This window comes from Heliangelus exortis, chromosome Z (genome assembly GCF_036169615.1).
Source record: "Heliangelus exortis chromosome Z, bHelExo1.hap1, whole genome shotgun sequence".
NCBI classification, from domain to species: domain Eukaryota; kingdom Metazoa; phylum Chordata; class Aves; order Apodiformes; family Trochilidae; genus Heliangelus; species Heliangelus exortis.
The window spans coordinates 29,170,165-29,198,119 of NC_092454.1; the positions used below are offsets into that span (position 1 = coordinate 29,170,165).

At 38.8% G+C, this 27,955-nt stretch overlaps 1 protein-coding gene across 1 annotated transcript; it reads left to right on the forward strand.

Moving 5' to 3' along the window:
• The first annotated feature begins 1,883 nt into the window (after nucleotides 1–1,883).
• CHSY3 (chondroitin sulfate synthase 3) lies at nucleotides 1,884–27,595 on the forward strand. The gene is made up of 3 exons (XM_071730391.1): nucleotides 1,884–2,896; nucleotides 4,186–4,469; nucleotides 23,422–27,595. Exons 1-3 carry the CDS (start codon nucleotides 2,191–2,193, stop codon nucleotides 24,979–24,981), a joined length of 2,550 nt encoding a protein of 849 aa, XP_071586492.1. The 5' UTR covers nucleotides 1,884–2,190; the 3' UTR covers nucleotides 24,982–27,595.
• The last annotated feature ends 360 nt before the right edge of the window (nucleotides 27,596–27,955 follow it).

Here is a 27,955-nt window from a genome sequence, read left to right on the forward strand (position 1 = left end):
AATGCAGGTGTACACCTGTAGTATTTCTGCTCCCAATTATCTTTATACTCAATTCCTTATAAGTTATCTTGGTAACACACAACATCTTAAGGTCTGTTTTTAACTTGGAATGGTCATTTCTCATTGGTGTGCCTGCTCATTTGGAGAAAAATGAGTGCTGTCACTCCTGGGAAGCCAACCCAGCTGATACTGGAGTATTTTCAGGGTATACATAAGCAATGGAAGCAGGATAGTGTCACATGTTCTACCTGTGTACCTTCATAGCAGTAAGTTCAAATTTTAGGATACTGTGGTTATGCAGTTGTGTAGGTTTAAATTCTACCTTACTACCAGAGTAACTACCAGTAGTTCTTACTACCAGAGGTTGTGTGCATGACATGCTGGTATCCAGCAACCCCCAGCTATTTTGTGAGGAAGAGCAAGGAAAGCCTGGGAGCTGGTAATATGAGGAAGACACCTACGGAAAGCTAAGACATTCACAATATTGGTAATCCCTAAACCATGAGGAAGGGTTTTTGAAGGACAACCTTCTACCTTAGCTGGTTGCTTGTTAGTAGCTCATTGTGGGCAGATCCAGGGTTTGTCACCTTGTTGCTTGTAGAGTATCTCTGATGGTATTTATGTGTCCAGACATACTGCATAGGCTGCTGTTTTCAGTAGTGACAGTGAATACCTGGTACTTAGTGCCATGCTGTTTGGCATTATAAATTCTCCAGTTTGTATACATGTAGAGAGGAAATTAATGATGGGTTGCTTTGGAAAGGACACTTAGCCATGGGGAAGCCAGCAGGTGTATTTCCTGAGCCTTGTGTTCACACATTTCATGAACACAAAGAGCAAACTGCCTGCTCACTGCGTGTGGAGGCACAAAGAACAACTGAAAATTACTTTTTCATAGTTAAAGGCTATGCAGAATAGAGTAGTTTCTTCCCTAGATGAGTGAAGCAATTTCATTTCAGAAAAAGGCTGGAATATTTTTTTCTTGTGACTATTCCATTACTTTTCCTAGCATCACACCATACCAGCTTCCATACACCTCCTTTTGCCTTGACGTATGTCTCTGACAATTAATAGTCATGTGAAGGGGCAGGCAATCCCATAGCTGCAAAAATGGCTCCTTTTGCCTTCAAACACTTTAATATATCCTACTGAATCTTCAGTAACTTGGATGTATTTCAGTGAAATGACAAGTGGATGGAAGGAAAAATTTATGACTTTTGCCAGGAGAAGAGCACCTTGCACAATACATGGGGATATGAGAGATCTTAAACATCAGAATTAAAGCTGTCTTTACAGGCACAGTGACCTGAACGAAGTTTCATTTCTGTTCTCTCTTATCCTGAGATGTGGACAGAACAATGATCCCGAGATCGGGAGGATGATGAGCCTCTGCCTCAGCATCTTGGAACTCGTGTTAGTAAAACTACTACCGATATTCTGAGGCCGTGGGGATCCTCGCTACACAAAAACACATGGTCAGGGAGGGCAACTGTTCTTGGCTGTGAAGTTGCTAACTGTTCAGGGCCAGGGAGCAGAGAGGACTGCTTCACTCCTCTTGACACTATACCCCTGACCTGCCTTTCCATGACCACCCTTCGGAGGGAAAAAAAGGCATGATAGTCCCACCCGGCGTCCCTTGCCGACCCTCGGGCGATGCGAAACTATGGCCGCAGACGGGAGCCGGGCCTCTGCCGACGCGGCGACAGGAGTGAGGCGCACCGGTGCCCGCCCCAGGACAGGAGCCACGGCGGGCGGCACGCCCGTCCAGCCGGCCGGACGGTGTAGGGGGGCGCCAGAGCGTGGTGGGGCCGGGGGGCGGAAGAGTTGCGAGTGGCATAAAAAAAAATCGTTTCCTTCCGGAGTGGCGGCGGCGGTGTCTCCTTGCACGGCGCGGCTCAGAGGTAAGGCGCTCCGGAGACACAGAGGAAGCCGCCGGCTGGGCAGCGAGGGCAGAGCGAGTGCCGGTGCCGCGTGGAGAGGCCCGGAGAGAGCAACCCCTGCGGTGGTGCCAGCGGAGCGGGGAGGCCGCCGCCCTCTCGCCCGCATAAGTTTGACTCGGGAGCAGTACGGCAGCCCGGAGGGAACTGCGCAGAGAGCCGCCGAGCCCGGGACAGCTTCGGGACTGGGGTCGCTTCCAGCGAGAAGCTGTTGGAGAGGAACGCCGGAGGCGGGAGCCGCCCCGCCCACGCCATGGCAGCGCGGTCCCGGAGACCCTGGCTGAACGTGGTGGTGGGGCTGATACTGGGATTCACCGCTGCCTCCTGGCTCATGGCCCCCAAAGTGACTGAGCTGAGCGAACAGAAGACACGCGGCGCTCGCCTCTGTTCCTACCACGGCCGCTCGGTAGGACCGGGGGCGGCCAGCGGCGCGGCGGTGCCGGGCGGGCAGCAGGCGCCTCCGCAGGCAGCAGCGGTGCTGGGAGGCACGAGTTTCAGAAGCAGTCCTTGGGAGCTGACGGCGGCGGAGGGCACAGTTTCCAGTCCTGCCGGCGGCCGGGACGGGGAGCCAGGAGAGGAGGATAGTGGCAAGAAGCGGAGCGGCCGAGCCAGGGGCAGCTACAACGGGAGCGGGGACTGGGAAAACGCCCCGGGCTGCGTCAAGCTCCGCAACTTCCTCTATGTGGGCGTGATGACCGCCCAGAAGTACCTGGCCAGCCGAGCGGTAGCTGCACAGCGGACGTGGGTACAGTCGGTACCGGGCCGCGTGGAGTTCTTCTCCAGCCAGGGTTCCGCCGCGCCCCCCGGGTTGCCTCCGCTGCCCGTCGTTGCCCTGCCCGGCGTGGATGACTCGTACCCACCACAGAAGAAGTCCTTCATGATGATCAAGTACATGCATGACCACTACCTGGACAAATACGAGTGGTTCATGCGAGCGGACGACGACGTCTACATTAAAGGTGACACCGGCGCGCGCAGAGGGGTATAGGCTGCTGTCCCGGCGCTGAGCTCCCAGTGGGAGAGGCTCCCAGAGATGCTCCTGCAATGCTAGGCCGCCTCTGGGGTGGCCGGACCGCAGCGAGTTTGGAGAGCTGCGGGGGTGGGGGTGGGATCTCAGTGCTGCGGCTTCCGCTCTTTCGCGGCGTGGTCCTGCTGCGGGCCGGCGGAGAGGATCTCGCCGGAGGCAGCGGAGAGGCGGAGTGGTGCTCGCACCGCTTCCCGCCGCGCTTGGCTGCTCAGCCTGCGGGGGGCAGTCCCGCATCGTTCCGCCACCTCTGCGCCCTTCGCGGGCAGGCGCGGCGTGGATCGCTGCGGGCTGCTCCGGCCCGAAACCCGCTGCTGCGGCTGCTCCTCAGTCTGAGGTCTTAGGTTCGGTGCTCGTCGGAAATCGTGTTTTCAGCACTATCAAAAAGCTCTCTAGTGGTCCAGTTACGCTTCGGCTGAACAGACGCAGAGGCCTGTGAAGGCTACCCCGCTTCTTTGCAGGGTGTACCTCTGAAAGTACTGGCCCTATTTCCCTGTGAGTTTTGTGGCACCATTAGAAAATTAAGTTCTGAAGCCCCCTTACTTTTGGTCTGCGCTTGTTGTTTTGCTCATAGGGTGTCCTGCTCTTATAAAAGCAAGAGAAATTGAAGTTTTAATTATAAACCAAGGTTGTGAGTGTGGTTGCTTATGGTATTGGAAGTTCCCTGTATACTCCCATATCTGTCGCTTCATTTTGTTTGAGTTGTTCTTGCTTGCCGGTGTGTAGACATTGTAGCACTGGAAAAAACTTTTAATAGGAGCCCGAGTCTTGTCTCGTTCCAACAATTACTCCATAATAAAACGTATTTATCAGGGTATATTTAGACTTTTTAAAAAATTAATCCTAATATAATATCTGGCGTTTCCCCTTCCCTTCCTCCCTAGCCTGGAACTATATTGGCAAGTGGCCCTTTAGTGTTTTAAAAAAACAATGGAGTGCTTTGCATCAGTATCAGTTGAATAGAACAGGGTTTACTGGTAAAATTGAGTTTTGATCATCTTCTGGCTTTGACTGAATGTGTCATTCTAATGGTAAGTAATTAAAAAAAAATCCTGTGAAAGCTAAACTTGTCCAAAGATATTTTCATTTAGGTATAGGATAATTCTTAGGAAGTAATTTTCCATGATGGTCTTGGGTACCTTTTACATTTTTAAAAACTTGAGGTGCAAAAATAGAGCTGCTAGACTGGGCAGACAACTAGCAGTCATCTTTTCTCTTTTTCAGGTGAAAAATTGGAGGAGTTCCTTCGCTCACTGAACAGCAGTAAACCTCTGTATTTGGGACAGACTGGTCTGGGTAATGTTGAGGAACTTGGAAAACTCGGGCTGGAGCCTGGAGAAAATTTCTGCATGGGAGGGCCAGGAATGATCTTCAGTCGGGAGGTTCTCAGGAGGATGGTGCCACATATAAGTGAATGTCTTCAAGAAATGTACACCACTCATGAGGATGTGGAGGTGGGCAGGTGTGTCAGAAGGTTTGGAGGAACTCAGTGTGTTTGGTCCTATGAGGTAAGCGACAGTGTAAATTGCAACCTGCTGTTTACAGAGTTTCATATCTTGCAACAGAAGTAGTTAATGTCCACTCTATCTTTCTACCATAGTTATGTTTTAATGCATGCATCAGAATGTAAACTTCAGATTGCAAGGAATAAAGAGAAACATGAACTTCACGTTCATGTTGCTGCAAGTACGTTCATTTCTACTTGTGTCTTTTAGTTTTCAACAGTGATAATTAATGCAGACATGTTGTAAGTATTGCTGTGCTTTAAGTTGCTAAAGCATTACCTTGAGTTTTTCTACATGTGCATCCTTGGCTGGGTGCTGCTGTACTTGACTTGTCAGTTTAGGCTGAATCTTTTTACGAACTTGGTTTTGAATAAGCGTGTGGCATATCTGTTTGCTCTGCATTGCAGGTTCTTAAAATACGTTGTGGTATTTGAGTAAGAATTGCCTGTACTTTCTTAATTTCTCCTATGTATTTTAGGGGTTCATTATTGGCAACACAGAAATAGATAGGTTTAGTTTGCTGTAAATGAAATGAAATTTGTAATACTGCCTGTGTTTTATGATACACATTTAACAGTGTTCTTTTTAGTGTAAAATGGTATTAAAAGATATTACGAATTCCCACAGTGTAAGAAATCTTCTCATGCTGAAATAATTTCAGGAAAAATTACTTCATGCAACAATAGCATTATCTACAATAATAAAGGTGTGCTGCCGTACCCAGAAGTTTGTTTGCTGTGCCATAACTAAAATTCAGGCTTACTTCTCTGCAAATATTCTGGGTAGTGGCAAGACTATCTTTTTAGATGAAAATAGATGAAATGTGCAACTGCCATAAAGGATAGAGGATGATGGTTAATATGATGAATTCGGTTTTGGTTCTTCTGACAGGTTCTTTAATATTAATACATACTTGCCCTCGTGGCACTACCTTTTAAATGGTCCAGTGAAAGACAAAAAAGACAGGAAAGATAATTCATTTTGTGGATCAATATTTTTATCAGTGGCCTTGGGGAAAAGTTTAAAACGGGTTTGGTAGGCTGAAGTTCATGTAAACAGATGAATTAGAGTAAATTTTAAGTAGTTGATGCTAAATAGGTAGAAATCTGGGAGGTAGAATTAAAACCCTTTACTTCACAGAAGGTCTTTTAGAGACTGTTTCAATAAATGGCTTAAATATGAGTGTAAAATAATACACCCATTGCACTGGTAGAGGAAGGAAGGCATTTATTGTGCAGATAGCTATGGACTAGGGGTTCTTAACCAGACTTGTAAACTGCGAGGTACATTGGCAGCTGAATCTTAAACTGATGTGTTTGGCCTCTGTCTGTACAAGGCTGTTTCCATATCCTTAGGGGGACGTGATGCCTGCTTGGTCTGTATCAAATAGTGGCATTGTGATTCTTCTTTGACAGAATGCCTTTTATTTTGGTTTTGGTTTTGGTTTTCTGGTTTGTCATCTTGGGGAGAAACCTGGGGAAGGAAAGGAAACTGATAATAGGTAAAATCACTATGCTTCTAATTTCTTTTGATGTTGAATGTCAGGAAGTTTTGGCTCCAGGCACAGATCATAAGAGGGATAGAGTAAAAATATGTGTTTATAGAATCATAATGGGTGGAAAGGATCTTCAAGATCATTGAGTGCAACTACCCATCCTACACCACCTTAACCACTAAATCATCTCCCGAAACAGCACACGCACCTGTTTTTATAATACCTCCAGGGATGGTGAATCCAGCACCTCCCTAGGCAGCCTGTTCCAATGCTTCACCACTCAGTTTTCCTGATATCTAATCTGAGCTTCCCCTGGTGCAACTTGAACCCCATACCTCTTGTCCTGTCATTAGTCACTGGGGAGAAGAGGCCAACACCCACCTCACTTTTCATGGTAGGATTGGGAACTGAAAACAGAAACTTAAGTATAATGCTGAAAGCAAGTCATATTGTCTCACAGTTTCATGGCTACAATTCCTTTCAATGCAGTATTCTGGCCTATGATTGGTTAGGGGTGAGGGTGGGACATGACTGGTGTTTCCGATAACAATTTCAAACTGAAGCACTCATTCCTTTTTTCTTTCCTGTTCCCTGATATTTCGATTTTCATTATATCTGTACAGTTAACCAGAAAGAAAAATATAGAGTCTACATTTGAAGAATAAAAAAGTTTAATGAGTATAAATCAATGGAAGAAAAAAAAAAGGCTTGTCAGATACTTGTCCTAATAAAAGAAAATCTGATTATAGATGTATTAGAGATAGAATTCATCCATGTAGAAATAGCAATGAAAATAATCATGGATGAATGGAACAAGTAGTAATCTGAAATTGGGAATAGATACAGTAGGCTCCAGATCAGAAAGGCAACTGATGAGAATTGAGAAAAATCCCCAGAGTGACTGATTTATGTAATATCTCTCCTCGTATGACATCTATGAGTAGTGGCTAATTTTTCCTCACAGTTAAAATATAAAATAATAGCTCAGATCGTAACATGACAGATATGTTGTCTGTCAACATAAACATGCCAGTCCAGCAAATCCATATATATTAATCAAGTAAATAGGTTTGGGTGGGGTTTTTTTGTTTGTTTGGTTGGGTTTTTTATAAGTGTAATTATAAGTCCTTCCACTTTTATGTGAGAGGCTTTTACAGATGTTCTGGATTGAATACTGCAATATTTTACAGTTGTTAGTTTACATAATAGACAGGGTCTTCAGCATAAGGTGGGTGGGTTGAGTTTTGGGTGGGGTCTTTTTGTTTGGTTGGTTGGTTTTTTTATAAGTGTAATTATATTTTCTGAAGACAATGAAGTATTTTTAATAGTAGCTGTCACTCTCTGAGAGTTGATGTATTTGTCTGCACTGTGTGTTGACATTCTAGGAGAGATGGCTATGAATTTGAAGATAGTGTTTAGGACCATTTAGTTACAGATTGCCCAACATACTCTTTAAAATTCTGCATCTTCAGTGGCTTGAGAGTAGTACTAAGCCTGCTCTTCCACACTTCTCAGCTGTGTGAAACCAAGTAGCAGCAGACACAAGAAGTGTGACTGCTCTCTGTGCCTAGCCCAGCATCTATAGATGGAAGAGTGCATATATTTTGGGGAGTGGAGTTGTCTACAGATTGGATATGGAAATTTCACAGGATCACTTAGTTCCTGCTTCCATGATCAATTCCTGTGTTATTCTGATTAAATTTATAGAAACCTTCTGTGAGGGACAAACCATAACCTCATTACAAAGTCTATTTCACTATTAGCCAAGGTTTTTTTCTCTGTAAAAATTATTTTCCACTCTTTTAGGGTTCTGAAAGATTTGTTGGAAAACAGTATTATCCACATTATCGGAAGAACTAGATGATTGTTCCTAGATCTCAAAATTGCCTGCTTTTTTCATCCCTTTCCAGTCTATGAAAGTACTAGGCACTGGGTTTTTAGGAGTGACAAAGGGAAATGATGATGTACAGACCTCATGTTATGTATTGGCATTTCTTCTCCTTTTGTGGCCGTATTTGTGTAACATGTTATGTTGCTTTATCTTCTCCCCTGGTCATGTCTACTCCTCTAGTTTGTGTCCTTTCTTATAATTTTCAGTTCATGACAAACACAAAGAATCTTGTCATCGTTCTGTTCCCACTGGTCTAGGTGACTTTATTAATGCTTTCTGATATACATTGACTATAGCATCCTGAGAAGAAAAGTGAAACCTGATTTTTGGATCTAGCTGCTTTCTACATTAGGCTCACAATAAAGCAAACAAACAAAAACAACACAAAACATACACACACACACACACACACACGAAGGTGTTAAAAATTAAGAAGCTATGTACCCTTCACTGCTCCAAAACTCTGCATGTCTTCTTGATATCTTGACATTTTCTCTAACAGATTAGTTTCAGGCCACACACAGCTGTCCTGTGTTGGAAAATAAAGAGTTAAACGTTTTTAAGGTCATATGTAGTTGGTTCTGTTTTAGTTTTTGAAATCTTTTGATGACCATTATGCACCTGATGTTTTATTAGGTCTAGGACATTGAATGCACTTAGCCATTAGAGGATTTTTCTTTTCTGCTGTTTTGGAGGTGTTAAAATACCAATATGAAAAGCTGTTTTCTAGAAGAGTTTAGAAACAGCTGTTTAGTTTTTATGCCTTTGTGTCATTGAGTCCTGTCTCCTAAAGAAGGCTCTATAGATTTGAGTATTTTCTCAGCTGTCACTCAGAAGTAAAAAAAATGTTGTGATTTGAATATACCAGGTACATTTTTTACTATCTTAGATTCAAGTTCTTCTTTCATCCTGAAATGAATGTTGCGTTACTGTTGGTCCAGTAGACACACTGTACCATCAAGTACAACTCAGTGGGTTGTACTTTGTTTTAGTTACATTGGGAGAAATTTAAATCATTGCTCAGAAATAGGTATTGGTCACAGTCTTATATAGCTTAATAAATCTAGTGTATATTCCAAATTAGTTTTCTGCTGGTGCAGCCTTAAATGCTGAAGTCATGCTTGGTTTTGGCTTCCTGGCTCAATGATCTTGGCAATATGTATCCTGCTTATGTATCCTGCAATATGTATCCTGAAAGCTCCTATATGAAAGCTCTCAATTCTCATAACTTTCCAGGCAAAGTTAGAAAATTAGCTCCTGAACAGGACTTATAATGAAATTGTTGTGTCTAGAATATAGAAGCTTTTCATGCCAAAAAAAGTGTTTGGACAGTACTGTTGGGGTAGTTGCTGTTGTAAAACTGGAAGCTGATTGTCAAGCATTTGACCCAATGTGACCCAATGAGCCTTGGCTAAAGATAAAATTCCCACCCAGCCACTTGCTCACTCCCCTACCTTCACAGGTGTGGTGGAGAAATAATCAAGACAGGAAGATCACTTACCAGTTGCCAACACAGGCAAAGCAAACTCAGAAAGGGCAAAATGAGTTTAATTTTTTGACAGTTAACATGGCAACTCCTCTGACCTTGATACTCTCTCTGCTGCTTTTCAACTCTTTTTGTTCCCTTTCTCTTCATCCGGTGTTTTTTGCCTTTTTTTAACAATACTTTGACAGAGGCACCACTACCATGGCTAATGGGCTTGGTTGTGTCCTGGATGGTGTCTCATGGAGGTGGGTGGAAAAGGCTGTATGAGCATGATGGGCACATGGCACTGTGCAGCCCCCTCCCACCGAGACACTGGACACCCAGAACATGGTCACAGGAGATAGAAGGTACCTCTTGATACAACCTAACATCTTGATACAACACTACAAATCTAAATATAAAGCAGAATGAGACCTCATTTTTTCTCGTTTGTTATTTTAGTTCTTTTATATAACTGAAATTTCCGTATCCTGACTGGTTTTTGGCTGAGGAGCCTGTAGGGAGTATACTGAAACAGGCAGTGCTGGCATCTCTGCGTGCATTGGTAGAGCTTGGTGTCTGCATTGACCTGAGACCCAGCAGCTGCTGGTCATTCCTGCAGAGCTGTCTGCCAAGGTCAATGAAATAGTAGCAGAGTAGAGCTATGAGTGGCAGCTGCTTGCAAAAACAGAATAATTGTAGGATTATGGGAGTCTAAGTGGTTTGTATCCAATGATATACAGTTGGTATTTGGTGTCATAAATGCACAGTGTGTATGGTGGGAGGATGCTACATGGTCTTTAAGCCACTTCAGTGATCCGGGCAAATTTCCACTCCTTGGTCCAAAACCAGTTATTTGTACCTGAGAGCACAGAAGTGAAAAACACCTAGGATAAACTGATACTTGTCTGTTGCATAGGGAATTATCTAGGGGAACTCTATATGCCACAAGCATTCTGTGGTTTCTGTGTTTATGAAAATTCTGTTGGCTTAGATCACCTGCCTGTAAAATAATTTATTTTTCCATAGGTGGTGGGTATAATGCTCATCATGTGTATTTGACAGCAAGGCAGATCTGATTATGCATGGATATGAGACTGAGTAAAAAAAAAAACAGAAACCAAAGCAACACAGAATTGACCTGAATTGAATTGACCTGACACAGAATTGAATTGATTCTCCTTACAGTGATGCTATATATAGAATCTATTGTAATTTTATGGCTAACGTACTGCAATTGAAAGCTCCTATATGTACATTTGTACCTTTAGGATTCTGGGAGCTATTGTCACTGGAAAAGGAACAATGTAGGAGGGTCTTTTGTATTTTTTTCCCCTTTAAGAGTCTGAATCTCTGGTGCCTAATAATACTACCATAAGATCAGTAGCTCTTTGTGCTTTCTTACTGCATTAACTATATTGCTACAAACACCTTTACTAAACTTGGGTTGTGTGGTAAGGCAAAAAGGTTAAGAAGGTGAAAAGATTAGGATATAACCCAGTCTTTTAGAGTATGAAATCTAATCAATGCAGTAAAGCGTCCAATTACATAAAGACTGTGTCCTTTGACAGCAAATCTGGATTAAACAGTCAAAGTAATGAAAAGAAACCAGAGCAGTAAAGTGAAGTAAACACTGGGGGGGAAACCCAGCATTTATTCATTTATTTCTACTGTCTCTCAAAAATAAATATTTTGTAATGTGTTTTAGAGTAGATTTATGCCTTTGTGTTTATAGGACACTGACATGAATGGAAGTTAGATGGAGAGATCAGTTAGCTTAGTTTTTAAACCCAAGAAGATTTATTTACGAACTGTTGCTAGAGAGAGCATTTGGTGGTAGATTCAGGCAGATGTTGCCCTAAATACTCTTCTGTTTATGAATTAGGCAAACCAAGAATACTAGTTTTGCCATCAGTTTTGAAATCTCTCTTGGAAATAAGCTGAATAATATGACAGTATTTTCGCATCATTACAGTAATAGTGAGGCTGTTTAATTTGCTCTCCTGGTTTTTTTGTGAAGGCTGTTATATATAAGCTTAAGACTTTAAAATCTTCTTTGCTCTAAGATCTATGGGTTTATATTATTCAGATGTGTTTACATAATATACAGTAAACATTAATCTGGCTAAGCATTTTTGTACTCTCTTGTTGCCTCTTAATGCTGTAATTATTTTGTCCTTGACATTTTTTTTAAAGTCCTTACTTGTTTAATTTCTCCAATCTGTTCTCATTTTAAATTATCAGAATCTTAAATGTTCTTCACCTCTATTTTTAAGAGTCAAGTCAAAGCCAAAGAATTATAAAATGTACTTTGTAGGTAAATCAGTTGCATACTCTTAAACATGTAGACCTAAGTAGCCTGATATTAGACTCCATATCCTGAATTTAGCTAGTTGCAATCCCTGTATTATGGCCACTGGTGCTGTGGTCCCTGTCATTCCTTTCTCAAAACCAGTGCAGAAAATAGGGAAGTCATTTCCCCTTAAACTGCAAGATTTTCATGCTCCCTTAATTTTATCTGAGGAGTTTTAAATTGGTTTCCATAGCACATGAAGAGGAAAACAAGTCAGTTGAAATACATCTGGAAGCAAGAAACTGGTGTTTGCTTGTCTGTACAGATGGCAGATCTGAAAGAAAATTGGTGGTCACCGTTGTACATGCATTTTAGTTAAGCAGTCTTGTGTTTGATGTTATTTTAAGTGATTGTTTGGAGTATTAAGAAACTATGGCCTTGTAGGGAAATTCAAATTTCCTGTAGGTATTCTTTCACTAACCATGCAAAGAAGTTATATAAAAAATACATTACATGCACGATTTTATATAGTGATGCAACAGATCTTTCTAAAATATGCAAAATACTTTATGTGTATGAATTCTTTCATTTTATTCTTTTATATGCCATGCCATATACAAAGCCTCTCTCTTTTTCCCATTCCGTGCTTTAACTGTTCATGCCTTTCCAATAGGTTTTCCTTTAAAGGGATGGCCTTTAATTGAGGCACAGATGATGGAGAAAAAGGAGCAGGTTTTATTCACGATGTCTAAAGCTATATTTTGTTTTAACGCATGCTCATTTTGATTACACTTCAAAAAGATTAGGAAATTATGTATTTCCTAAAGATTAATAATATCCACGTGTATCCAATTAAAGACAAAAATCAGAAATGTCCTTCTGCGTCAATCCAGTCTTCTTAAGACAAAATTCAGAGAAGAGACAGTTTGATTTTTCTATTAGTTCTATGGTTGAGAATGCAGAAAAATCTCTTTCAGAACAATAACACAAACCTTTCTAACTTTTTCTTTATGATATTGAGGCAACAGGGGCAAAACTCTAGTGATGAAATACGTAACTACAATCAGGCTCACAGTTGCTAGCAAATCAAATTTTGACATCTTTCTACTGAAGTTATATATTGTAAAACTTGTTTTACAATAGTGCTATATTTGAAAAGGAACTAAAATCTATGTTCTATTGAAGTAGCAGTTAGAAGGTTATGCTAAAAGTGGCGAAAGCTTTTATAGGTAATACTTGTAACCCTTGTTACATGTTATTAGAGCAATTTTCGAAGTTGGTCTTCTTGATTTTCTTTGGTCTTTAAAAGCTATAAATGTCTAAAGATCAAAAGTACTTGGTGAAACTTTCTGATTCTGTTATTTCTTTCAGTATTGCCTTGGCAAAGAAAAATAACCAAAACTGCAAGTATCTTAAAACTTTCCGTAATCTAGTTATTTCTCTGCTTATTGCATTTTTAAAAATTCTAGTCTGTACTGCTAATAGTATTTATGGGCTGTGATTCTCAGATTCTTCTACAAATGTTAAGATGCTAAGAATGTAGAAGAAAAAGTATTGTTTTCTTTGGGAGAATAGAACAATAATCAGTTTGTGTTTCTTACAATAACATCTTAGAGAGAAATATATATGAAAGAAAGTTATTCTAACAGTTTAAATATAACTTTTTATATGCACAGATATCATATTGCTTCTATGTTTAGAAATTCTATAGGTTCTATACACTGAGAACATCTAAATATAGGACATTTTGCTTTTCAAATTTGAAAGACAAATGCAAAGTTTGGAAAGAAATAGATACCACATCCAGCTATATTCTACAAACACAACACCTATCACCTAATCTAGAAAAATCAAGATTTTAATTTTTTTTTACAGCTTACTTTATTTTCTTGGAGTGAGCTCATGTTTCCAGCTTCATGAATTGCTGTTGTCCTCCTGCATTTCATTCCCCTTCTCTTGAACCTAATTCCTCTTCTCAACTTTTCATTCACTCATTCCTTTGTTCCTTCCTTCCCTCCATTCATTGCTGCATATGAATTCCAGACCTGTATCACCTTTTTTTTTTGTGTGTGTGTTAGCGACGCTGTATTTTTTTTTTTTTTTTTTGTATTAACAGTGGAAATATTTGGAAAATAAATGTAACAGCTTTAGTATGTATTACTTTAGTATGAAAATATTTTGCTTTAGTATGAAAACAAGCATAGTGAAAACAGGCATTGTATGTCTGAAGAACACTACAGAACACAAGGGAAATTTTTGCAGAATAGGTTGCGTTATTTTGTGTTTGTGGATTAGGGTATTAAAAAGAGTTCTGTGAATTGTGCATATAGTCTACAAGATTGTTGTGCTTCGACTGACATTTGTGCTACAATAATAATGATTGCTGTATGGTTATCATACCTTCAGTTGCTCTTAACCATCTGTTACCTGAAAAGAAAATTCAGCTTGCAGAAAATTCTTGGGTTTTTTTCTTACAGTGTTTCACATGTGAGAAATCCTCACCTCAAACCAGATAAAAGCATGAGGAGGTAGAATAATAAAATCATGTTTTGATGAGATTAGGGAAATGCCATGGAAACATAACAAAGAGCTTCTTTAAAGAGTAACAGAACACAGGATCAGGCTTCTCAGAGAAGTGACAGAGTCTCCTTCTCTGGAGACATTCAAGAACCTGCTGGGAACCCGTCCTGTGCAACTACTGTAGGTGAACCAGCTCTGGCAGAGGGGTTGGAATAGATCATCTCCAGACATCCCTTCAAACCCCCTAACATTCCGTGATTCTGTGATTTGTGCTCTAGATCCTTCACCAGCATCATTGCCCTAGAAAGAAAAGGGTTTCATAGACTTATCAATAGCTTGATCCTTTGTTTTAAGCAAGCAGACTTCTATATTGTAGGAATTCATTAGCATGTTGATGCTGTGAGTATGCAGTCACCATAAATCTGTGCTTTTGGCAATAGTGAAAGGAGTTGAAAAATTTGCCTGTGTGAGATAGCATGAGACTATAGTGCTGATTGTTCTCACTATACATATTTATAACCATTTGTAAGCAAACTAAGAAATATTTAAAAGCCATTTGCAAACTATGGAAAATACAGTAGACAGGTATACATAAGGATGCAAGTACTCATAAGTTGTCCCAAAAAATATCAAAGAAATCATTTGCTGTAGCTTGCTACAGCCTTGTAGCTGTAGATTTTGCAATTTCCATTGCTGAGGCAGCAATTAGCGAAGAATATACCCGCGAGTTTTAATATAAAACCAAATGTACTTTTATACTTGGGTTAATGGTCTGCAGTCCTTGAGAAATCAATTTAGAATGGTAACTGCAATACATGGTGCTTCTGGAAGCAACACATTGTTGCATTTCATATAGAAATGTGATAGATCGTGCAGCTGGCTTAGTGGTCATCTTCTTTGTACTCCCAGCTCTCTTGCAGGGTTCTCACTTGAATTAACCAAGATCAGCATATCTGAGCTGCAAACTGAGTGGGACACAGACAGGTGCATGGATCTGCTACTGTGTCAAGCTGGTTCAGGGCAGGCAGCAGATACTTGCAGTGTCTTCTTTACCAACACAGCTCCGTGGCTCCCAGCTAGAGAAGCAGTGCTGCTGCTTCAGGGCAGCGCTGCGCTTGGCCTGATAAACGCGCAGCAGGCAGCTCATAGACCTGTGCAGAAGCACACCTACACAGCAGCTCCTTCCCATTGCTATGGTATCTGTTTTATCCCATCATCTCAGGAATTCTTTTTCTCCATCCTCCCATTATTCAAAATAAAAAAAGGTTTTACATTGGTCTTGCCCCTCCACCATTTTCTTTACAAAAATTCTTGATCTGAGTTAAGTGGTAAATTAAACTAATGTCAAGCAGCCCAGGTCACAGTGTGGAAGAGAAAAAACCCATGAAGTGCTGACAATTGAACAACAATTTTAAGGAGCTGTGGAAGCTGGTGGTTTGAAGACGTGCTCAGGGTCACAATGGGTCAAGTTGGCTTCGATATTGATTTTTAGGATGACTGCTTTTACTTGGACTAAAGTAAGAAGAGTGATTGAGGTATAATAGCTTGAGCTAACTGCTCCATTAAATTCCTTATTCTGACTTAACCAGATTAAATGAGGTAAATTTGCTTGCTTAATTATATATGTTTAGGAAAGTCCCTAATGCTATATAACTGATACAAAAGCATGATCTTAACCTAAAACTAGGATCAAGCACAACAAAACACAGTTTTGAAGTTATTTTCTTGGTGATGATTACAATAAAAAGAGTAACAATTTAGTTAATATAAACTCTGTGTTCTTTGCCAGTGATGCACTTCAGTGTGTACCATCTGTCAGTTCCTTGGGAAGGATCTTCTAAATTGCTTCTCTTTCTAATAAAACACTTCAGCTGTCATAAGGTGCTTAGCATAATTCACAGCAGCTCTGATTTAAGTTATATGCAGCTTTTGTTTCTGAAAAATGGTAGCATATTTCCATCATTATTATTATATCAGTGTGACTATTGCTAGGTCAAATGTAAAAGATGCCCCTTTTGGGGTACATTTCAATGCATTTGTAGTAGCCTGTTTAAAAGTTACATGCATTCTTAACAGACTTCCAGAATTTGTACTGATATATTAGCCTGTGGCTTTGCTGTAGGCATTGTAAATCATTTGCTTATACTAGAATGTCACTAGTGAAATGCAGTTATTTCTCAGCAATTGCTCTCTTGGAGAACAAATTATGTATAATGCTTACAGTTATCAATGAGGACAGAGACAAAAGAACCTATAGTTTTAGGGTATGCACCTTTCAGAGCCAACAGCAGTTCTCTCATTTCTTCACTTCTTTTTGTTCTTCCATAGCTAAAAGCAGACTGGAGATTTTTTTTCTAGTTGGCTTTCATTAATTCAAAGGATGAAACCTGTGCTGAGGATCTAGAAGACCAAACAATAGTAGCAGGGAGGAGAAAAATGGCTCTACCAGGTTATTTGTGACCCAGATTTGAGCCTTTGTGCTTTGAACTCCCTAATTTTCTAGTCACAGGCTGCCATGTCCCATATGTTTGTTCCTGAACTTTCTTGTGAAGTTTTGGACAAGATCAATTATTTATGTAGTATAGATGTAATAGCGGGTATTTGGTTTTATTTTTTGGTTTTTAGCAAGGTGCAGGGGACCAGTGCTTTTTAACATCTTTGTTGGTGACATGAACAGTGGGATTGGGTACCATCCAGAGGGACTTTGGCAGTCTTGAGAGGTGAGCCCATACAAACCACATGAAGTTCAACAAGGCCAAATTGAAGGTCCTGCACAGGCAAGACAGGGCAGGCTCAAGCCCTGTGTTAGGATGAGTGGAGAATGGATTGAGAAAAGCCTGGAGAAGGATTTGGGGGTGTTGCTCAGAAGATTTTGGATGTTTCCTCCCTGGAAGTGTTCAAGGCCAGGATGGAGCCTGCAGCCTGGTCTATTGCAAATTGTCCCTGCCTATGGCAGGGTTCTTGTAGCGAAATAATTGTTAATGTCTTGGTGTAGCTAATTCTTGCAAACACAGTGAGGAAAAAATAAGAAAAGAGAAAAAAGTTGAGGCCAGGCAGGACATATACTCAGTGGCAATATGTGTCTGACTTTATTCATCGTCAGCACTCTTTTATAGTGCAGAGTAAACATGGCATCACAATAAGGTGGATTATGTTTTTAAAAGCAAGATACAATAGAGACCATGGTCTTGCTAGATCCAGACATTTACACCACTTTCCCCATAATAGAACATCCTGGGGAAACCAAGAGCTGATAGAATATATGCTCTCTATGTTCAGAGCAGGTGTCCTCCGAATTCCTTACTATCTCTTCTGGCGATGAGCCTTGCCTCATCTTCATTTTTCTGGCAGCAGGCCTTGCCTTGCTGCTATTTCTGGCCAGCCTTGCTTTTTATCATGGGGCCCTGGTTTTTTACTAGCTCTCAGGTCAATTGAGGCAGCTCTCCACAGCTATTGGATAGGGTTTGGGGGGTTTGACATGCTTACTGTAATTCTGAAGGGTTTGACAGCTTCAGAAAAATAGTGTTGGTATCATGAGATTCAGAGCTAAGTGTTCTTAAAAAATCTATTTGCTTGAATATACTGAACAGCTTTTACTGTAGTGTCTGAACTGATAACTTTGGGTAATTTTCACTGATCCTAAACTGGAAAGTTACTCATGCATTTCACTGATATCTTGTGTAGCCTCTATGAACAGAACTGTATTGTATTGTGCTTATTTGAAATGAGACCACTAAACACATGTTCTGTATATACTTAGAGAGAGACTTAGAACTGATAAGCAGGTGTGTTGTCTATACATGCAATACAATAAGCATGTAGAAAATGTTTTCAAAGACTAGGGAATACATTACACTAACAATTCTGTATTATTTCTTCTTATCTTCTGTGTTTATTTATACAGAGCCAGAAGTAAAGCTGTCTGGCAGTCAGTCAGTGTCAGTTAAACTAATCATGAGATTAGTTTAGGGTTAGAGAGATAGAAGGGTATAAATATAAAGGGATCAAGTGAAAAATCAGTTTATGAAATACAAATCTTTTCTTTAGTGTGTATTCTGTTTACAGAAAACAAGCACCTTCGTGGATCCTGCCTGCTTAAATTTGGTGGATATGACTGGTAACCAAAAAAAGGGTAGTATCCATTTCAAATGAGAAATTCTTATCTACTGCTTCTCTGAACTTATTAAATAAAAGTTGTCCTACTTAGTGGTGCTTGTTGTTATACTTAATCTTTTTAAACTTCAGGTTTTTCCAGATAAGTGACTTCAGAGGTGAACAAAAGCAGGCACATGTGGCTTTCCTAGGAAAACGAAAGTCGCTTATCTTAAAAAAAAGCTACTGTGCGTCATCCTCCTGGGAAATATTCAATAAAATATTTCAGCTCCTTGAAGGCAGAGTTATATGTTCACATTTATATCCATTTGAAGACATGATAAAACTCTGTCCGAGGATCTGAAACCTGTAATAAGAAATACTGGTTTTGGATAATTTCATATACTAAATTGTTGGGTTTTTTCCTGTCATGTTTTTAATCTAAGTCAACTGTATGAAATCAGGCTGCACCAAAAATACACGTCCTGTATTGTCCATTTTAAAGCAGTGATTATGTATTATTGTCTGTGGGTACTCCTCACTTTGTGTGTTGCATCAAGATTTTGCATCCTTTTCCCTGGGAAGCCTTGAATGGGAAGGATTTTCAGGAAAGAAATTGGTGAAAATGCAATGATTATGATTCTGAATCTATTTCATACAAAAATAGCTTTTGTGTCATTATGTGTTATGGGTTCTGATATGGGCATTTGTTAATAAAGGGTTCGTAGTGAATTACTTTGTATACACGTATCACGTAAAGAGAAGTGAGGGCCAGTTCATATGCCTACAGTTTCTTCATGTTGAATGAGTTAAAGAATAAAATGGGAAGTGTTTCAATTTCATTTAAGTATAGACATGAGTTGATGTAACTTACATGCTTTTTAATTGTTTACATACAGTAAGATCCTTTTGGCTATATGGGTTTTTTAAATTGTTGTGTTGTTGACCTACTCTGTTTCACCAGTGTAACCGTAATTCAGACTCATAATGATTGAAATACATTATTATATAGCAGCTGTTGCATAGCCAGGTTAAGTAAGTATGAAAAAGCTTAAATCTGAGTGTATATTAGAAGTCTTTTTGAATGAAACTCCTGTTGGTGCTATATGTAAGAACGTTGATAGATGTTCTAAATGTTGAAGAACCCAGCTGACACTAAAAAGAAGAGACCAAAAACTAATTTCCAAAGTGAAGATAACTGAATGTTCTGCTTGCTTGCTCAAGTCTTTCAGCAAACAATTGATCAGTTCAGCATATTCAGAATGGTGTTAGCAACAATAACCAATCATGTGCCTAATCATAGACCTAGTACATTTTAGCTTATTAGCAAGACATTCCAATACATTGTTTCTTCCTTCATTTTTAATAAGATTTGTGAACCTCATGTACGGGTGAGGTCATTTGCACGTTATAGAATATAGTTTTCCTCATAAGGTAAATCTACTTGGTTTTGAGACAGACGCAAACCTTTCAACGCATCCTCCTAAACCCTATTTTTGTGCAACTTAATTGTCAGTACCCTTCGTGTCTTACTGCTTGCATCCTCATGTTTCACATCTGTCTTCAGTCATGGACCAGGAAAAATAATTTCCTTGCCACATTTTTAAATGAAGTTATTCCTATTGCCATGTCTCTCTACTGTTACTATCTAATGTCTCTCCCATTTTTTTCAGTATTTAAAAAAAATATTGTGCAGTTTCACTCTTCGTAGGAACTGGTAGGTACAGCTATAAGAGGAATAACAATTCTCTGTAGGCATAAATGCAAAAAGCCAAATGTAATAAACCTACTAGGTGGGTTTCAGACAGCTCTGTGATGATTTTTCAAGTTGATAATAAAATGAAATTGTGTGAGGAAGAGTTTATCATACTATATTATGCCATAAAGATGAAACAGTATTATTTGTCACCTTGACAGAAGAGCCATTTTCTTAATATTCATCATATTAAAAATAAATGTAATGTTATCCTACAGAGATTGCCCCAGCTCTCCATAGTTCTTGGCTCATTCCTTCAAGGTGTAACATTTTACAGTGAGTGACAGGAAGAAATTACAGTTACATTTTGTGTTGATTTTACTCTCCTTTCCCTGTTCCTTTCTGCCCTGCTTTCTTCATTCAAAACACAAATCAAGCCAGCCAACCATTAATAAAAAACAAAGGCTAAGTAATTTCTGAATAGTGTATGTCAGGTGTATGGATAAAATCTGTAGGCTAAAGAGGTATTTTTAAATTGTTTTCACTAGCAATTTGCTTCTTTTGAGTATTTCTCAAATTATATCAATCCTAGCAAACTGCTGTATCCCATTGCACCTCCCAGTTTGTCATCCTGGTTTGTTTTGTTTTGTTTTGTTCCAGAATTTTTATGGTAAGCGTTTCTGCTTTCTGTATATTTGATTATGCTTTGACAGATTTGGTATAAAGACACAGTGCATGTACATTATGAATTCCTTAACAAGTTGTTCCTGTTAGGTCTGAGATTCAACAGGAAATCACAAATATAAGCTCCTTATATTAGAAACAGTTATATTAGACCATCCAAACTATAAGCATACAGATACAAGTGACTGACAATACTGAACTCATTGACAGGATTCACAAAGCAAGTCTTCCCCCAAATCAAACACGGAGTAGTTGAAAGAAGTTTAATGGGAGTCCTTCCGAGGAAACACTACAGTGTTCCCCCAGAAGTCATTCTCTGGCCAGCTTTGGGTTTTCTCTCCCTTTTATGCAGAGGACACACACTGTCACGTGGAATCAGGACACCCAGAAGGCCAGACAGGAAATGGGCAGACTTCGTGTTATTTGTTATTTGCACACCTATGTGAACACCAGGCTGGGGAGAGGGAGGGAGATTTCAAACCTGATGTTCATAAGCTCCCAATATCACACCAAACATCTGTCCTCTACAGATCAGAATTATTTGCTTCAACACTCTAGTTAATCACCATGCTTTTGTGATTTTTAAGAAAATTGCTAGAGCTTATTAATGAAGAGCCAGTTAATAGGCAAGTTTTTTATTAACTGGAAAAAAAAATTGTTTGAATTCTATTACTTGAATTAGAAATTCCCACTAGAAGGGTAATACCACTTTTTTAATAACATATGCCTTCAACTGCATATTAGAATCAGCAACATTTTCAATAACAGCATATGAGGCAGCATAAAATGGGTTTTAAATTACCACTCCATAGCTGGAATACTTTTCCTTTTTACTAATCAGTAGTGCTTCCCAATTCAGAAATCCAACAATGAAGTATCTTGTTAAAGATATTTAATACTACTGAGAGGATGAAGAATCACTCTTCAGTTCAACATCTCCAGTCCCCATGAAGCATGTAACCCAATAGGCTTGGATTTGATTTATTTTTTTCTCAGGGAGGATGGAAGAATACATTCATGTTAATTAATTTTCATCCCATCCAGTGAGAAAATACAGGTATGCCTGTGAAAAAGTGTAATGGCGATGTAATTAAGATTTTGTGTAACAAAAACATTGTAACAGACATCCTGACATGCTTACATTATTTTAATTGGATGTTTAGTTTAAGAGTGGTTTTTAACTTATTATAATTATTATAATTATAATCTTACAATATTATAATTATTATAATTATAATCTTTAGTTAATGAGATCAGATGGAAGGAAGCTATGTGTAATCTTTTTGACTACACCATGGGAAGTAAAATCTTAATTTGAACGTCCTTTTTTTCTTTTATTGATTAATCAAAAAGAGAAAAATAGGTTGACGCATAGATCATGCTGTTCGCTTCCTCAGCTGCGTAATGACTCAATACAGTGTGAGTGCAGGACAGTTAATTTAAAAATTAAATCAAAAAGAGATGAACTCTGGTCTATTTTGTAAGCTATCAGTATGCAGACTGCTGAGCAGCTTCTATGTCAAGGGAATGAAAAAGCAGGCCAGAAAGTCTTACTGTACTGATTTTCTTTCGATACCCATCTCAAAATATGATTATAGGTCAAGCTTACAATAGTACCTCGAACAATGTTTTCTGTCTAATTAGCTCATTTTCCTTATGTATTGATCACAGACCAGTCTGCAGTTGAGAAGGCAGCCTCTGCTCATTTATATCTTACTCATGTATCTGCTGCTTCATGTGCAGCCTACTCGAGGGAACATGCTCTGGCAGAAAGGTCATAGTAGGTGATCTGAAGAGATCACTTCCAGACCCTAGCATTCTGTGATTCTATGATTCATGGGAAATAACACAGTTTGTCTGGGAGTCAGTAGGTGTTCACTTAGTAAACAGTGATGGGTCTTAGATGTACTTATGATGTTAATATTTTACTTCTCCACATCACTTCCCACTTAAATATTCAGCATTTAAATAATATTAAATTAATAATGAGCTAAGTTTTCTTCCAGGCAGGGAACCAAGTTAGATGAAGATTTATGATTTTCTCAAGCACAGAAAGGTATAAAGACCAGATACTTTAAACCTTAGAAATGTGCTTCAGCCATAAAATGCTTCATTATTTAGAAGATATTACAATTACTAATTTCACATAAGTAGAATATCTTCTTTTGCCACAGAAATACATTGGAAATTACTCATCATGATCTATAGCCTAACTGATGTACTCTATTATATGTGTATCCTTGCTAACATATATATTCCAACGGTTATACTTCAGTCAATAAATTATTTGTTCAAAGGGAAAAAATGTTTTATTGAAACCAAATCCACTCTGGTTTTGAATGTGAAGTAGCACTGTCCATTTATGTATACCTGTAGGAAACACACGCAACTTTATGCTCCATACATATAAATCTAAGGTCCTCTTAAAAAACATAACCAGTGTTGCTAACATAATAAGGATTTAGATGTAGTTGACAGCTTAGTGTTTTGTGCATAGCAGCATTCAGACTGCGCCTAGGAACTCAGAAATATTACCAAAAGACCGTATGTTAAGTGTTTCATTTAATTTTGCAGTTTGATGATGTAAAGGAAAACCCTAGATATCTGCACTTCTGTTTGGTTGGAGAACAATATTTGCTTACTGTGGATATCACTGAAGCCAAAGAGCATAGATACTCCTACTGAACACTTTAATGTTCTGTGCACAAAAATAGCTATGATTTATAAGTATTGGTAATGATCAACTGTACCAATGTGGGTCCTTTTGTAGGTAGAAGCACTTCCACTTAAATTTTTTTTCTCCTTTTCTCTCTTTCTAGATGCAGCAGTTGTTTCACGAGAACTATGAACACAGCCGCAAGGGCTACATTCAGGATCTTCACAACAGCAAGATTCACACAGCCATAACACTTCATCCTAACAAAAGTCCAGCCTACCAATACAGGCTGCACAATTACATACTGAGTCACAAAATTTCTGAACTGCGGTATCGGACCATCCAGCTCCATAGAGAAAGTGCCCTGATGAGCAAGCTTAGTAACAGTGAAGTAAATAAAGAAGATCAGCAACTGGGGATGATGCCTTCTTTTAATAATTTTCAGCCACATGAAAGGAATGAAGTCATTGAGTGGGAGTTCCTGACAGGAAAATTTCTCTACTCAATGGTAGAGAACCAGCCACCCCAGCAGAGCCTGAGCAGCATCCTTCGGACTGCACTGGATGACACCGTGATGCAAATCATGGAAATGATAAATGAGAACTCTAGATCTAGAGGTAGGCTTATTGATTTCAAGGAAATACAGTATGGCTATCGCAGGGTGGACCCTTTGCATGGAGTGGAATATATCCTGGATTTACTGCTTTTATATAAAAGACACAGAGGAAGGAAAGTTACAGTTCCAGTCAGACGCCACACTTACCTTCAGCAATTATTTAGCAAACCTTTCTTCAAAGAAGGAGAGGAGCTGAATGTAAGAAGCATGCTGGAGGAGACCAACACTGACACTCAGTCTTTTCTTTCAAATTCCTTGAAGATTTTTTCCTCATCATTTCAGGGCACCAAAGATATTGGGGAACACAGTGACAAGAAAATACATATTCTTGTCCCTCTCAAAGGAAGATTTGACGTTTTCTCAAGATTTATGGATAACTTTGAGAAGACTTGTCTGATACCCAGGCAGAATGTAAAGTTGGCAATAATTCTGTTCAGTTCTGAGTTGGATCAAGACTCCAGCAAACACGTAGACCTAATAAAAGAGTACAAGATTAGGTATCCTAAGGCAGATATGACCCTAATTCCGATGGCAGGAAAGTTTTCTAGAGCTTTAGGTCTTGAAATGGCCTCATCTCACTTTGACAATGGCACTTTGCTGCTGTTCTGTGATGTCGATATGATATTCACACCAGGCTTCCTCCAGAGATGCAGAGATAACACTATTCAGGGAGAACAGGTTTACTACCCTATCATCTTTAGTCAGTATGATCCAAAAGTAATATATGGAGGCAACCCTCCAGCTGACAGTAGTTTTGTCTTCACAAAGAGAACTGGATTTTGGAGGGAGTATGGATTCGGAATTACCTGTATTTACAAAAGTGATCTCTTTACTGCTGGTGGATTTGATACTTCAATTCAAGGCTGGGGACTTGAGGATGTAGACCTCTTCACCAAAGTGGTGAGATCTGGCTTGAGAGCTTTCAGAAGTCAAGAAGTAGGAGTTGTCCATATTTTTCACCCAGTTCAGTGTGACCCTAATTTACATCCAAAACAATATAAAATGTGCATAGGGTCCAAAGCAAGTATGTTTGCCTCTACTGTGCAGCTTGCTGAACTCTGGCTACAGAAACATTTGGGTGTCATGTACAATAGAACTCTCTCTTGACACCTCAGCCTATTTAGGCCTTTTTAGGGAAGTTTACCTCATTAATGTCGTTATTGTTATTATTTGATTTTGTTGTTGCAGTTTTAATGTCCTTCCTTATTGTCTTCCAAAGACTGTTGACCTCAAACAGGATGTCTGCTGTTCACTGATGTTTCTTATACCTCCTGAACTGGAGAGATGGATTCCTTCATATTTCCTTTATTTGAAATTCAGTCAAGTTGCGGTATTCATGTGATCCCATGGAGCACATCCATCAAAAGAGACTTCATCAGAATATTTTCTTATGGTTTTGCGGTGCAGTATCATCTTGTTACATTTCTCAGATTTGATGTGATACAAATACAAATATGTACTGGTGAAGGTACCACAAAAGTGCTTTATGCTTCTTCTGGGGATGAAACTCTATAAGATAAACTTGAGTTTTATAATTTATATGAAGACATATATGTATAAATGCTACTTTTCATCTTTAGAATTTTTAAAATAAATTAATAACTATGACTGTACCTTTATTTTTTTGGAGGGAAAAAAAAAAAAAAAGGAGCAAAGCTGAGAAGCTACTTGCAAATACAACTGGTACTGGCTACCAAGGTCCTTAAATGTCTTAATATAATAACTGTTCATTTTTGTTCACTCTAAGTGTCAATGACACTTTGTCATTGTTTTCACAAGGAAACAGGAATTAACCAAACGCTTATAAACACTTTAGAACTCTTGTGAACCAAAATCCTAATTTCCAGGCAGGAAGAAACTGTGACTTAACATGGTCATTTATGATAAGGTCCAGACATACACTATTCTTTTTTTGACACACATAATATAAGTTGTTTATATGTTTAGAAAAAATATGTAACAAGCAATTTTCTTTTACATTCCCAAGTGTTAAAAGCTAAAACTGTATAATTTTACATTTTTCATTAATATTGGTAGTCAGTAGGAATTTGTTGTTAATATTAAAATAACTGGAGAATAATTATTTGAGTTTCAAAATTTACTGTTGCTGGTTAAAGTTCCTTGACAATTTATTTATATTAGTGGAGGTTATAAGATGGTACTAAGATTTACCTCGGGCTAGTCTGAAGTTGTCATATTCTCGATTCAAGGAGTGAAGAATTTAAAATTATACTAACCTAATAAATAATTACATAAACTTCTTCGCTTTAGAGAAATGTTTGGGTAGGAATATAGATGTGTGTATATGTGCACACACATGTGTGTTTATCCCCTGTGTGTATCGAGATATGTAGAGAAATTATTTCAAAATATGTTTGCCTTTTCAGTTCAGGTGGCAATTTGTTACAAATTTCTCTTTTTTTTTCCCATATATTTAGAATTTTTCATGTGACATTCTGGTAACTGCCCAAAGGCATCCAAGAAACCAACAGAATTCAGCAAAAGTTAATTAATACAGTGGGTACATCTAATTATCTCAGTACCCTTGATTTCCAACTATATTTCAAGTAGAGCAGTGTAAGAAAAAGTAAGCAATTACTGAATTTAAGTTTGCAAGTTTTTTAGCTGCAACCAACTCCTTCTGTGTTTACTTTCAAAAAACTACTCAGATATTGCAATTCACTGACTCATTTATTTGTATGAAGATGCCCTGAAAAACTGCTTCAGGCATGAGAAGGGAGAGTAGGCCAGTTAGTGTCTGCAGTTTTCTGTTCTGGATTTACCAGGCAGGGAGAAAGGCATCTCTCAGAAGGAGTGAGTACTCAGAATTAAAGGTCTGGCCATAGCTTTCTTTATGCTTTCAAGGAAAACCAAACCAAACAAACAGCCAACCAACCAAACAAAAAACAAAAACATAAAACAAACAAACAAACAAAAAAAAAAAACAAAACAAAAAACATTTCCTTGGAGAAACTAATAATAGCGGTAGATAAGAACAGAGAAAAAGTAATTCATACTTGTCTGTCCTCACCAAAGGGAGCTCCTGGCTCTACTTTCCTAGCCCAGTATTGTTAGCTCAGATACCTAGAGAAAGTAGAATTCGGTACTAACGATGAAATAATTTGTGGAAACTGCTCACTGCTCTTTATTGAGTGCAAAGGTAATGCGCTGTTCAATAAGAAAGCAGAGAACAGGGAACATACAATTTCTTTGATCAGTCTTGACTGACACATCTCAAATTGTAAATAACAAAAACTGCTGATAAATATTTGTGAGGATTTCATGAACATGATAAAAAAAATTATACAGACATCTACGGAAATAACTGCTGGGATGTATTCCAGTGATTATTTCAATTACTTAGCTTAGTGGCTAGACAGAATTTGCTCAGATCAAAGCAAAGTAGTAGATTAGAATGAAAAATTATACCAGTCATTCAGTGGGGATAAAGATGTATACAGAGGGCTTGCAGGATCAGGTCCTACATGATACAGGCAAAATGCTAGTATTTACCAATACAAATATTTATTTAGTGATTTACTGATTCATATGTTTATATGTTACATTACTTTGTTAAAAACTTGATTATAAATCTGTATTATTATACTGCATTGTTTTTAAAAATAACTTCCCTGAAATAACTTGAGAACTTGTGCTTGTTTCTTTAAGGAATATTATGTCTGCCACAATTATCATATTAAAAGCAAAAAAACCCACAGAAGTGTTAATGTTATGGATGTGTAGATTAAGATTGCTATGTCTGTGCTAATCAGCTGTTGGCTATGACTAGGTTGAATCACAATAGTGATTGTAAAATGAAAATCCAATTTGTATGATTTCCCTTTGTAAATGCATGACTCATTAATTCAAAATAGAACATAATGACCAATTTTTCCCACAACCTCCTTACCCTGGGAATAGGTTCCATGATTTCACTGCTGAGAAGTGGTTTTAGAACTGCTCATACTTTTCAGATGCTGCCTTTCTTAAAAAAATATTCTCAGTAATCCCACCGCAGAAACGTCAGAAATCCCCACGCCACACCCAATCTGACATGTTTTCCCATTCACAGTACTTAATT